The following is a 13,021-nucleotide window of genomic DNA, read 5'->3' as shown; positions in this document are numbered from 1 at the left end:
CGAGTTGCCAAACGTTCGATAACACTGCATGTGGAGCGTGGGAACGCACGTCAACTGGGAGTGTTGCCATTCCCGGAGTGTTCCAGAATTGTGAAGAGACGGAGAGAAGGCTGCTCATTTATTCCTTTGCCATGTTGTTGATGCAGAGTTATGATTCTTTGATCTTTTAAGTAAACTACAAAACCACGGCCGTGTTTGTGTCAACCCTCCATTACCTTGTTGCTATTGAAACTATCTAAGAGTGAGTGACTTAAACATATACTTACCTGTTACCAAATTTATTAGTATTCCCTAGGGCCACTACTATATTACTACTATTCCACTGAGGTGTTACTGAACACGGTAAACACCAGTTGGCGACCTATAGTGAGCGGTAGAACCCTCTGTCACGGCGGGCACATGATCAAGTGAAGTGATCGTGTTCTCACTCGTATTTAGGCTACGATGCCAGCCGGAGATAGACTGAGAGACTCTCCTGGTGAACAGTGGCACCGTGAGGATCGAGTGCAGACCCGTGGGGGCTACAGTAAGTAACGTTTATCACTACTAATACTTGGTGGTGACTGGCTAGAGAGAGAGACTCCCCGACATTGGCGACCTTGCCAGGATTACGATTACGATTGTGGTGCTTGATAGTGGCCAAAGGTATTAGGCACAGGTAACAGGTATTCACTCATAGCACAAGTATGGAGGACGAGAAGGTAGCTTTGGTGTCCTGGGGGGGGGGGGTAGCAAGGTTTATTGACACCAGTGATATGAACAGGTGCTGGAGGATTGCACCAAGGCGCAGCTGCAGTTAATAGCTGACCACTTTGGAATCCAGTTGAGATCCTCCAAAGTGGGAGAAAGGAGGCTTGAGATTGTGGCACAGCTCAAGGCCCGAGATGAGGCTTCAAGGGAGGAATGGCCACAGACACCTGCCAGTGCAAGGGAGAATTTAAGCATTGGTGGAAGCAGTAGGGATCCAGGGCCGCGAGCGTCAAGTGGAGATATGAAGCTGCAGCTGGAGGCACAGCTGCGCAGGGAAGAGCGTGAGCACGAAGACAGCTGAGCAGTGAAGAACGAGAAGCACACTGAGGAGAGAGAAGCACAGCTGAGCGTGAGAACGAGAAGCACAGCTGAAGCGTGAAGAACGAGAAGCACAGCTGAAGCGTGAAGAACGAGAAGCACAGCTGAGACGGAGGAGCGCGAGCTGGAAGCCAAGCTGAAGCGGCAAGAGATTGAAGCCAACAGAGAGGTTGAGCTGAAGGGCTGAACTAGGGCTAGCCCCACCCACCCCCACAGCAGGAGGACCGCCGGGTACGAGAGCGCGATTTACCGGTCTTTGTGCCTAATGAAGCTGAGGGCTTCTTTGACCATTTCGAGAGGGTAGCTACCTTGAAGAAGTGGCCAAGAGCAGAGTGGGCGGAGCTGGTCCAGGGTAGGCTTACAGGTGAAAATCGTGAGGCTTAAAACATGCTTGACCTCAAGGAATGCACCAATTATGATGCAGTGAAGAGAGTAGTGCTTCACTCATTTAAGCTGACTCCTGAGTGTTACAGGAAAAGGTTCCGAGAATGTACCCGTTCGCCAAGTAAATCTTATGCAGAGACGGCGAGGGACATGGAAAGAAGATTTCTGAAGTGGTTGAAAGCTGAAGGAGCTAAGTCAGCTGAGGACATCAAACAGCTAATGGTCATGGAAAAATTTATGTCCGTGCTCTCTCCTGAGATCAGGATTAGAGTCAAGGAGGCGGACATAAAAGACCTGAGGGCTGCTGCTGACAGAGCCGACATGTTGGAGGAAGCCTTGCGACCACGCAGAGAGGGACCGCACAGGCCGCCGGTGTACTCTGGCTATGGGAGTGGTTTTAGGAAGGACGGATGGAGGACAGGAACGAGTTCTCCCAAGTCCCACCTCTCGAGTGGACGGTAGGGGACTGAAAAGTTCTGTGGAACCAGTCAAGAAGCCCCTAGCTGAGAGTGCCGGATCTGTTGTTGTGCCGAGGGACGCTACGAGGAGACGACGAAGGCGCGAGGAAGACCCACGGAGCGACGGTCTCTGGAGGCGTTGCCAGGGCGAGCGGTGGTGGAAGGTCACCGCCAAGAAGGGTCCGCTGCTACAACTGTGGAGGATATGGACATTTCGCGCGGGATTGCAAACGCCCTAAGCAGCGTGGGAACGTTGCTTTCGTTAGGATGGAGGACCAAGTGGCCGAGAACGTGCGGGGTGAGTCTGTACCAAGTGTGGAGAAGAAAATTCACCCGTTCGTGTGTGAGGGGACGGTAAGGATGGGGGAGGCAGACCCCGTTCCTGTGAAGATATTGAGGGACACCGGGGCTGATTTTACCCTGGTGAGTAGAACCCTGTTCCCGAGGGTTATGAGAATACCAGTGTGGGGTGGCTGTTGTGACCACTGTGGGAGGCCCAGTGAGGATGCCCCTGCACAGGTAACATTGGATTCTGATTATGGCTGTCAGACCCTAGTGGTAGGGGTCTGCGCCTCAATGCCCAAGATGGAGCAAGTCATCCTTGGGAATGACGCCTGTGGAGGATGTGTCCTCCCTAACCTCGTGAAGGGCGAGGAGTGCTTGGAGCACTACAGAGAGAAAGGCGGAGTATTAGACGCCTGTGGGAACGGGAAGGGAATCGCCGAGGTGGCGTTCCCTGTATGCGCTGTGATCCCAAGGCGGTGCAACGAGCACGGAGTGAGTGGATCTGATGGGGCTGAAGAAGAGACGTCTGACAGCCTGGGGTCGATCACCTCTTCGTGGAACTCGGAGAACAGGTGGAGGGCGAAGGCAACCCGGATGGTGAGCTACAGGTGACCCTCGCCAGTTCTCTTGGGGTGGACCGCGCTCGTCTGGGGGAGTTACAGCAGGTGGAGTTCCCAGAGTTGATTCGGGAGGCCAAAGGAGGACGTGCTGGTCCTGAGAGTGCCACACATTTTTATCTGCAAGATGGGATGCTTATGAGACAATGGAGGCCTGTGAGAATGGAGGCCAGAGAGGAATCACTAGGTATAAGGCACCAGGTAGTGTTGCCGGCCCAGTGCAGAGCGGCAGTGCTGGATCTGTCGCACTCTGTGGATTCTGCAGGTCACCTGGGAGTGACCAAGACTCTATGCAAGATCAGGGACCATTTCTACTGGCCGGGTATGGACGCCGATGTGAGGCGTCACTGTAAGACTTGCTTACCTTGCCAGAGAGCAGGAAAGAGTGTACCAGCGATACCAAAGGCCCCGTTAGTCCCTGTTTCTGCATTTGGGACAGCGTTTGAGCGTCTGTTGGTCGACGGGGTAGGACCGTTGCCACGGACGAGAAAGGGAAACACCTACCTGATGACCATCATGTGTGCGGCGACAAGGTTCCGGAAGCAGTCCCGATGCGATGCTTGACGTCAAAAGGTGTAGCCGGGCAGTTGCAGCTTTTTTCTCTTGGGTGGGAATGCCCAGGAAATCCAGACGGACTGTGGGAGCGTATTCCAGTCCAAGTGCTTTAGACAGACCGTGTCGAATTGGGGAGTAACTCAGATTCGGTCGTCGCCCTACCGACCGCAGTCGCAAGGGGTGATCGAAAGCTTTCACTCCACACTGAAAACCATTCTGAGAGTGTTCTGTGCGGAACAAGGAGCCGAGTGGGATGAGGCAGTGTACCCTGCATTGTTTGCTATACGGAACGCTGTAGGAGTCACTGGGTTTCTCACCGTTCCAACTGGTATATGGACATGAGGTACGGAGTCCTCTATCCATGCTGAGAGAGCAATGGACGCCAGGAGTGACCGTGGGAACGGTCAACGAATATGTACAGAAATTTAAGAAGCGTCTCGCTTTGGCGAAAGAACTAGCAGGAAAGCATTTGGAGGCGCAGCAAAAGATGTCAGAGTTGTACGACAAGAAAGCTACGCCAAGAGAGTTCCAGGTGGGGTCCCAGGTTATGGTGTTACTGCCAGGGAAGAGCCGGGTGACCGAGTCACGATTTGAGGGACCGTATAAGGTGCTAAGACGATTGGGTCCAGTAAGCTATGAAGTCAGCAAGCGGACAGACCCGCAAGACACAGGTGTGTCATATTGACCGTCTGAAGCCTTTCTTCCCTGAAGAAGGAGGAGCCGCCGTGCAGGACGGAACAATGCCACGAGAACTACAGCAGAAAGTGGTCTTATGCGTGCAGGTGAATCAAGAGATTCCAGCAGAGGAAGGAAAATGGTCCAGGGCGGACGGCACCCATCTCTCCAATGCGGAGAGTTTGGAGAATATCGGAGTCAAGCTTCAACACCTGGAAGGAAGACAGAGAGCGGATCTGACGGACCTGTTGAGAGAGAGTGCATCTCTTTTTACTGACGTGCCCCGACGCCACAAGAGTGTGATGCATGAGGTAGAGGTGAGGGACGCCAGGCCCATTAAACAGAGTGCTTATAGGGTCAGTCCTGAGAAACGGGAATTGATGATGAAGGAGGTAGAGTACCTTCTTGAGAATGACCTTGCCGAGCCTAGCAACAGCGAGTGGAGTTCCCCGTGTTTGCTGGTTAAGAAAAGCGACGATACATACCGCTTTGGCACGGACTACAGGAAGGTGAACTCTATCACTGTGGCAGATTCCCACCCCATGCCCAGGGTAAGTGATTGCATCGATCAGGTGGGTAGTGCCAGATATGTGTCCAAGGTCGACCTGCTCAAGGGGTACTACCAAATCTCGTTAACTCCCGAGGCTTGAAAGATATCAGCTTTTGTAACACCGGATGGGCTGTATCAGTATAAAGTGTTGCCCTTCGGGATGAAGAACAGCGGGAGTTGTTTTCAACGTATGATGAACGAGTTGCTGAGGGGAGCCGAAAGCTGCACTGTGTACATTGACGATATAGTAGTGTACTCCGACGATTGGGAGACACACCTAGAGCGACTCAGGGAGCTGTTCAGGAGGCTGGAAGATGCTAACCTGACCGTGAACCTAGCCAAGAGTGAGTTTGGGAAGGCCCATCTAGAGTACCTAGGCTTCGTCATCGGTCAAGGAGAGGTTACCCCTGTGACAACAAGGTATCAGCTATTAGAGAGTACCCAATACCCAGGACACGGGAGGAATTGCTAAGGTATCTTGGGATGATTGGATACTATCGTGGTTTCTGTAAGAACTTTTCCACGATAGTGCATCCTCTGACAGGATTACTCTCTAAGAATACACGATGGAAGTTGGGAGAGGCCTGCCAGGAGTCTTTCGAGAAGACGAAGAACCTGTTGATTGAGGCCCCAGTGTTGATATCCCCAGATTTTACAGCCAGGTTCATTCTGTACGTAGATGCCAGTGATGTAGGGATAGGAGCCATGTTGGCACAGGAAAGGAGCGAGGTACATAGGCCTGTCGCATTTTACTCCAAGAAATTCGTGAAGTACCAGCGTGCCTATAATACCGTCGAAAAGGAGGCTTTGGCTTCAGTAATGGCCCTAAAGCACTTCGACGTGTACATGGGAGGGGCGAGGCCTGTTCTCGTTTTAACAGATCACAACCCTCTGACCTTCCTGTACAAGATGAGAAACTCCAACCAGAGGCTGACAAGGTGGGCATTACTACTACAAGAATACTGGTTAGAAATTAAGCACATCAGAGGGAAGGACAACGTGGTAGCGGATGCCCTGTCTCGAGTACACTAAACCGATATGACTAATTTTAAGGGGAGGGGTATGTGACGGTGTTCCCTCCCCTCTTTTATTTCTCCCTCGCCAGCTGTAAGAGTCATATCTACTTTACCCGAACGTTCTCTGCCTTCCAGAGAACAATTTGACATATGTGGGAGCATGAGGTGTTCTCGCATAAGAGAGAAATTAAATAAGAAGAGTGTTTTGGCCAGTGGTTTAGGTCCTTTTGGACGCCAAGATGGCGCCGACTCCTACGTTTCCGCGCCAACCCGTTCTCGCAAATTTAATAAGTCAATATTGACTTATTAAATATGTGCATAGGTGACATACTTAACATAATAGTTTCCCTTGAAAAGCTTCATAGGAAACACCGACCTTACCTAACCTACTTAGTATGTTAAGATAAGCATCTTATTGTTTCGTAATTACAATTATTACCTAACCTATAATAGGTATAGGTTAAGTAATAATTGTAATTACAAAGCAATAAGATGCTTATCTTAAGATACTAACAAGGTTAGGTAAGGTCGGTGTTTTCTATGAATCTTTTTAAGGGTATCTATTATGTTTAGTATATCACTTATGCACATAGTTAATAAGTCAATATTGACTTTACGAATTTGCGAGAACGGGTTGGGGAACGCACGTCAACTGGGAGTGTTGCCGTTCCCGGAGTGTTCCAGAATTATGGAGAGATGGAGAGGAAGGCTGCTCATTTATTCCTTTGCCATGTTGTTGATGCAGTGTTATGATTCTTTGATCTTTTAAGTAAACTACAAAACCACCGCCGTGTTTGTGTCAACCCTCCATTACCTTGTTGCTATTGAGACTATCAAAGAGTGATTTAAACATATACTTACCTGTTACCAAATTGATTAGTATTCCCTGGGGGCACTACTATATTACTACTATTCCACTGAGGTGTTACTGAACACGGTAAACACCAGTTGGTGACCTATAGTGCGCGGTAGTGCCCTCTGTCGGGACGGGCACATGATCAAGTGAAATGATCGTGTTCTCACTCGTCTTTAGGCTACGAGGCCAGCCAGAGAGAGACTGAGAGACTCTCATGGTGAACAGTGGCACCGTGAGGATCGAGTGCAGACCAGTGGGGGCTACAGTAAGTAATGCTTATCACTACTAATACTTAGAATGAGAACAATATATATATATATATATATATATATATATATATATATATATATATATATATATATATATATATATATATATATATGTCGTACCTAGTAGCCAGAACGCACTTCTCAGCCTACTATGCAAGGCCCGATTTGCCTAATAAGCCAAGTTTTCATGAATTAATGGTTTTTCGACTACCTAACCTACCTAACCTAACCTAACCTAACATTTTCGGCTACCTAACCTAACCTAACCTATAAAGATAGGTTAGGTTAGGTTAGGTAGGGTTGGTTAGGTTCGCTCATATATCTACGTTAATTTTAACTCCAATAAAAAAAATTGACCACATACATAATGAAATGGGTAGCTTTATCATTTCATAAGAAAAAAATTAGAGAAAATATATTAATTCAGGAAAACTTGGCTTATTAGGCAAATCGGGCCTTGCATAGTAGACTGAGAAGTGTGTTCTGGCTACTAGGTACGACATATATATATATATATATATATATATATATATATATATATATATATATATATATATATATATATATATATATATATATATATATATATATATATATGTCGTACCTAGTAGGCAGAACGCACTTCTCAGCCTACTATGCAAGGCCCGATTTGCCTAATAAGCCAAGTTTTCATGAATTAATATATTTTCTCTAATTTTTTTCTTATGAAATGATAAAGCTACCCATTTCATTATGTATGAGGTCAATTTTTTTTAATTGGAGTTAAAATTAACGTAGATATATGACCGAACCTAACCAACCTTACCTAACCTAACCTAACCTATCTTTATAGGTTAGGTTTGGTTAGGTAGCCGAAAAAGTTAGGTTAGGTTAGGTTAGGTAGGTTAGGTAGTCGAAAAACAATTATTTCATGAAAACTTGGCTTATTAGGCAAATCGGGCCTTGAATAGTAGGCCGAGAAGTGCGTTCTGGCTACTAGGTACGACATATATATATATATATATATATATATATATATATATATATATATATATATATATATATATATATATATATATATATATATATATATATATATATATATATATATGCGAACAAGCCTGAATGGGCTACTAACTACAGGGCGCCTTAATCCGCTTGACCATCACGGCCGTCAAAAGGAAGTGATAGCCGAGGCTATTTGAGCCACTTCCCCGACGGCAACTCGGATGGTAATCTTGGGCATAGCATTTCACCAAATCACCTCATTCTTTGGGGCACACGTGAGGAACACAAATGCGAACAAGCCTGAATGGTCCCCAGGACTATATGCGAATGAAAACTCACACCCCAGAAGTGACTCGAACCCATACTCCCAGAAGCAACGCAACTGGTAACTACAGGGCGCCTTAATCCGCTTGACCATCACGGCCGTCAAAAGGAAGTGATAGCCGAGGCTATTTGAGCCACTTCCCCGACGGCAACTCGGATGGTAATCTTGGGCATAGCATTTCACCAAATCACCTCATTCTTTGGGGCACACGTGAGGAACACAAATGCGAACAAGCCTGAATGGTCCCCAGGACTATATGCGAATGAAAACTCACACCCCAGAAGTGACTCGAACCCATACTCCCAGAAGCAACGCAACTGGTAACTACAGGCCGCCTTAATCCGCTTGACCATCACGGCCGTCAAAAGGAAGTGATAGCCGAGGCTATTTGAGCCACTTCCCCGACGGCAACTCGGATGGTAATCTTGGGCATAGCATTTCACCAAATCACCTCATTCTTTGGGGCACACGTGAGGAACACAAATGCGAAACAAGCCTGAATGGTCCCCAGGACTATATGCGAATGAAAACTCACACCCCAGAAGTGACTCGAACCCATACTCCCAGAAGCAACGCAACTGGTAACTACAGGGTGCCTACAGGGTTCGAGTCACTTCTGGGGTGTGAGTTTATATATATATATATATATATATATATATATATATATGTCGTACCTAGTGGCCAGAACGCACTTCTCAGCCTACTATGCAAGGCTCGATTTACCTAATAAGCCAAGTTTTCCTGAATTAATATATTTTCTCTAATTTTTTTCTTATGAAATGATAAAGCCACCCATTTCATTATGTATGAGGTCAATTTGTTTTTATTGGAGTTAAAATTAACGTAGATATATGACCGAACCTAACCAACCCTACCTAACCTAACCTAACCTATCTTTATTGGTTAGGTTAGGTTAGGTAGCCGAAAAAGTTAGGTTAGGTTAGGTTAGGTAGGTTAGGTAGTCGAAAAACAATTAATTCATGAAAACTTGGCTTATTAGGCAAATCGGGCCTTGCATAGTAGGCTGAGAAGTGCGTTCTGGCTACTAGGTACGACATATATATATATATATATATCTATATATATATATATATATATATATATATATATATATATATATATATATATATATATCGTACCTAGTAGCCAGAACGCACTTCTCAGCCTACAATGCAAGGCCCGATTTGCCTAATAAGCCAAGTTTTCATGAATTAATATATTTTCTCGAATTTTTTTCTTATGAAATGATAAAGCTACCCATTTCATTATGTATGAGGTCATTTTTTTTTATTGGAGTTAAAATTATCGTCGGTATATGACCGAACCTAACCACCCCTACCCAATCTAACTTAACCTATCTCTATAGGTTAGGTTAAGTATGGTAGCCGAAAAAGTTAGGTTAGGTTAGGTAGGTTAGGTAGTCGAAAAACAATTAATTCATGAAAACTTGGCTTATTAGGCAAATCGGGCCTTGTATAGTAGGCCGAGAAGTGCGTTCTGGCTACTAGGTACGACATATATATATATATATATATATATATGTATATATATATATATATATATATATATATATATATATATATATATATTTATATATATATCGATACAATTGACGATTTACTATAAAACCAAAAAAACCGTCAACCTACTCATGAGAAACTCTCCAGACACAAAGGGAACGCTTTTAAAGAGACCAATGTCGTCTATGCCTTCAAATGCCCACTTGGGGATTGTAAGCCTCAAAGAAGTCAGTATATAGGCAAGACAACAACATCTCATTCCAGGCGATTAACGATGCATAAGCAACAGGGCTCCATTAAGGAACATAAAATCTCTTCCCACAACCAGACCATCACCAGAGAAATCTTAACAAACACCACAGAAATCATCAATAGATACAGCGATAGAAGGCGGCTTGACATCTGCGAGGCACTACACATCAAGAAGTCAACACCAGCAATCAACTGCCAATTAATGCACAACTATATTCTACCACTTCAAGACTCCGCACCAATATAGAAGCAGCAAGAAATAAGGGCCAATAGGCCCTTTGCAGTTACTTCCATTCTTCCCTTTAATTTACCCTATTTATACCCATTGTTTCGTGTCTGTCTTGTGTTGAAAGTTTTGTTCACCTCATTCAAAACTATTGGACCCCTGCAGCTGACACCTCCACCACCCGTGCTTCGACGACCCCTGCAGCTGACACCTCCACCTCTCCTGCTTCGACGACCCCTGTAGCTGACACCTCCACTACACCTTCGACGACCCCTGTAGCTGACACATCCACTACACCTGTTTCGACGACCCCTGCAGCTGACACCTCCACTACACCTGCTTCGACGACCCCTGCAGCTGACACCTCCACTACACCTGCTTCGACGACTCCTGCAGCTGACACCTCCATCACTCCTGCTTCGACGACCCCTGCAGCTGACACCTTCACTACACCTGCTTCGACGACCCCTGCAGCTAACACCACCACTTCACCTTCGACGACCCCTGCAGCTGACACCTCCACCACCCCTGCTTCGACGACCCCTGCAGCTGACACCTCCACTACACCTGCTTCGACGACCCCTGCAGCTGACACCTCCACCACTCCTGCTTCGACGACCCCTGCAGCTGACACCTCCACTACACCTGCTTCGACGACCCCTGCAGCTGACACCTCCACTACACCTGCTTCAACGACCCCTGCAGCTGACACCTCCACTCCACCTGTGACTACCACTGCAGCTGACACCTCCACAACACCTATAATGAACACTGCAGCTGACACCTCCACCACACCTATAATGACCACTGCAGCTGACACCTCCACCACACCTATAATGACCACTGCAGCTGACACCTCCACCACACCTGTAATGACCACTGCAGCTGACACCTCCACCACACCTATAATGACCACTGCAGCTGACACCTCCACCACACCTATAATGACCACTGCAGCTGACACCTCCACCACACCTATAATGACCACTGCAGCTGACACCTCCACCACACCTATAATGACCACTGCAGCTGACACCTCCACCACACCTATAATGACCACTGCAGCTGACACCTCCACCACACCTATAATGACCACTGCAGCTGACACCTCCACCACATCAGCTCCGACAACCACTACATCTGACACCTTCATCACTGCTCCTACGGCGACCATTGCCGCCAACACCACCACAGCTGCTACGATGAGTACTTCAGCTGACGCCTTCACCACAACTGGCAGCATTTCGGGTGGTGTGTACTCCGCCGGTACTCGAGGTAGTTCTCCCCCCACCATCTTCACCACACCACACACCTCAACGCTCCCTGCTATCCCCACCACAACCTATGTCCTTACTAACTCTACAATTCACAACAGCCATTCCATCCTCACTGTTTCTACCACACCCAAGTCCTACAAGAGCAGCAACACCGCTGATTCAGCTGCAGCTGATCCACCTCTGTTTACACCAAAAATCACAGCTGATTCTACCACAGCGTCGTCTATCATCTGGCCTACAACCCCAGAATCAACCACAACAGCATCAAGGACCACAATAGCTGAGGTAGCAGCTACCACCCCAAAACCAACCACGACACAATTGACCACATGGGATGAAGAAACCACAGTCTCCTCAGGCAATGTTGTGAATGCAGCACCGACGATGCCTTCAGTTCATCTTGTGGAAGAAACAAGCATAGAAAAGACCACTTCAGCCATTGGAGTTTCTTCACCGAATTTGACAGAGAAGACACAATCAGAGACTACTACAGGGACTCCTTCAACCACTGTGCCTTTCTCCACCACTTTAACGGTCAGAAACTTCAGTATCCCTGAGACGCCCACAAAAGCCGAGTCCGAGACCCCAGTCTTGACCAGAGAGATGGTTCCGCTGCTTCAAACGAACTTATCCGAGAAGGATACTTTCCCAAAGAACGAATCAAGTTTTGAAGACAGAGTACAAGATGACCAACAGGACAATAAAGAAGTTCAAAGCAGAAATACAACAGGTGCTGCCATGAAAAATATTAAGTCTACTAGTAATGGAAATGATACAGAAGATAATCAGAACGATAATACAATAACAATTGAAGCCTCGTCGGAAGGCACCAAGACTCAGGATACGTTGAGTTACACTATATCAGAAAGTCATCCAGAAATTGATCATGAAAATGTCCAAGTTCTTGAAACTTTCAATGAAGTTGACGTTAACTCTAAGCTGAAGGATGAAATGGCCATAAATGACATCTCTTCGTCAGAGAACAAGTTGTCTGATGAGGAAACGAAGAGAGATCCCCAGTCGCCCCATGGTACCCGAGCTACAATATCAACTTCGACTACGTCTTTGGGTGGGACACTAGGACCAAGTGAAGGCTTACTTTCCACAGAGGAACCTTCCGCGAGAGAGCAGCTCACAGAGGTGGAAGAACCTGTCAAAGAAGATGACGATCAACGACCGGATGGAATCATCGAGGATAAAATCAATGTCGATGATTTTGAGGTGATTGAGATTGTTGAACTTCCTCCGAAGAGTGAAGGGAAGAAGACCAGAAAGAAGGTCCTCCTCCATAGCGGAGCCAAGGCTGTCGACGTCCTGTACGAGCTGGCTGAAGAGCAAGCAGCGAAAAAGGCCGCCAGCAAGACCTCAGTGGATACCAGCTTGGACTACATCGTCCCGGACTACGAGTGGGACGCCAGCCTCTGGTCACAGGTAAGAATAATCCATATCATGTTAAAGTTGGTCTCTAAGGCCATGTATACAAGCTACCTTGTATGTGTGTGTGTGTGTGTGTGTGTGTGTGTGTGTGTGTGTGTGTGTGTGTGTGTGTGTGTGTGTGTGTTCCTAATAAGAGGCACATTTTACTTTAGAAAGCTTGGTTCCTCTAATAGCTTTAGGTTGAATATATCACAAAATTACACATTATATAGTAAATTATTATTGCCTATTAACCACATCAGTGAAAGAGTTGTTGTATTAAGG

The 13,021-nt window shown here is 46.7% G+C and overlaps 1 protein-coding gene across 1 annotated transcript in view; it reads left to right on the top strand.

Annotated features, from left to right (window-relative positions):
• LOC123745205 (uncharacterized) overlaps nucleotides 1-13,021 on the top strand; it is a 296,446-nt gene that overhangs the window by 271,065 nt on the left and 12,360 nt on the right. The window contains exons 15-20 of the mRNA XM_069300385.1: nucleotides 1,542-1,910; nucleotides 3,737-3,995; nucleotides 4,150-4,593; nucleotides 4,732-4,936; nucleotides 5,137-5,530; nucleotides 10,171-12,751. Coding sequence (XP_069156486.1) covers nucleotides 1,542-1,910; nucleotides 3,737-3,995; nucleotides 4,150-4,593; nucleotides 4,732-4,936; nucleotides 5,137-5,530; nucleotides 10,171-12,751 — 4,252 coding nt within the window. The remainder of the gene's footprint in view (nucleotides 1-1,541; nucleotides 1,911-3,736; nucleotides 3,996-4,149; nucleotides 4,594-4,731; nucleotides 4,937-5,136; nucleotides 5,531-10,170; nucleotides 12,752-13,021) is intronic.

This window comes from Procambarus clarkii, chromosome 44 (assembly GCF_040958095.1).
Source record: "Procambarus clarkii isolate CNS0578487 chromosome 44, FALCON_Pclarkii_2.0, whole genome shotgun sequence".
In the NCBI taxonomy this organism is placed as follows: domain Eukaryota; kingdom Metazoa; phylum Arthropoda; class Malacostraca; order Decapoda; family Cambaridae; genus Procambarus; species Procambarus clarkii.
The sequence above is the reverse complement of the archived record's forward strand: the minus strand, read 5'-3'. Positions and strand labels throughout refer to the sequence as shown.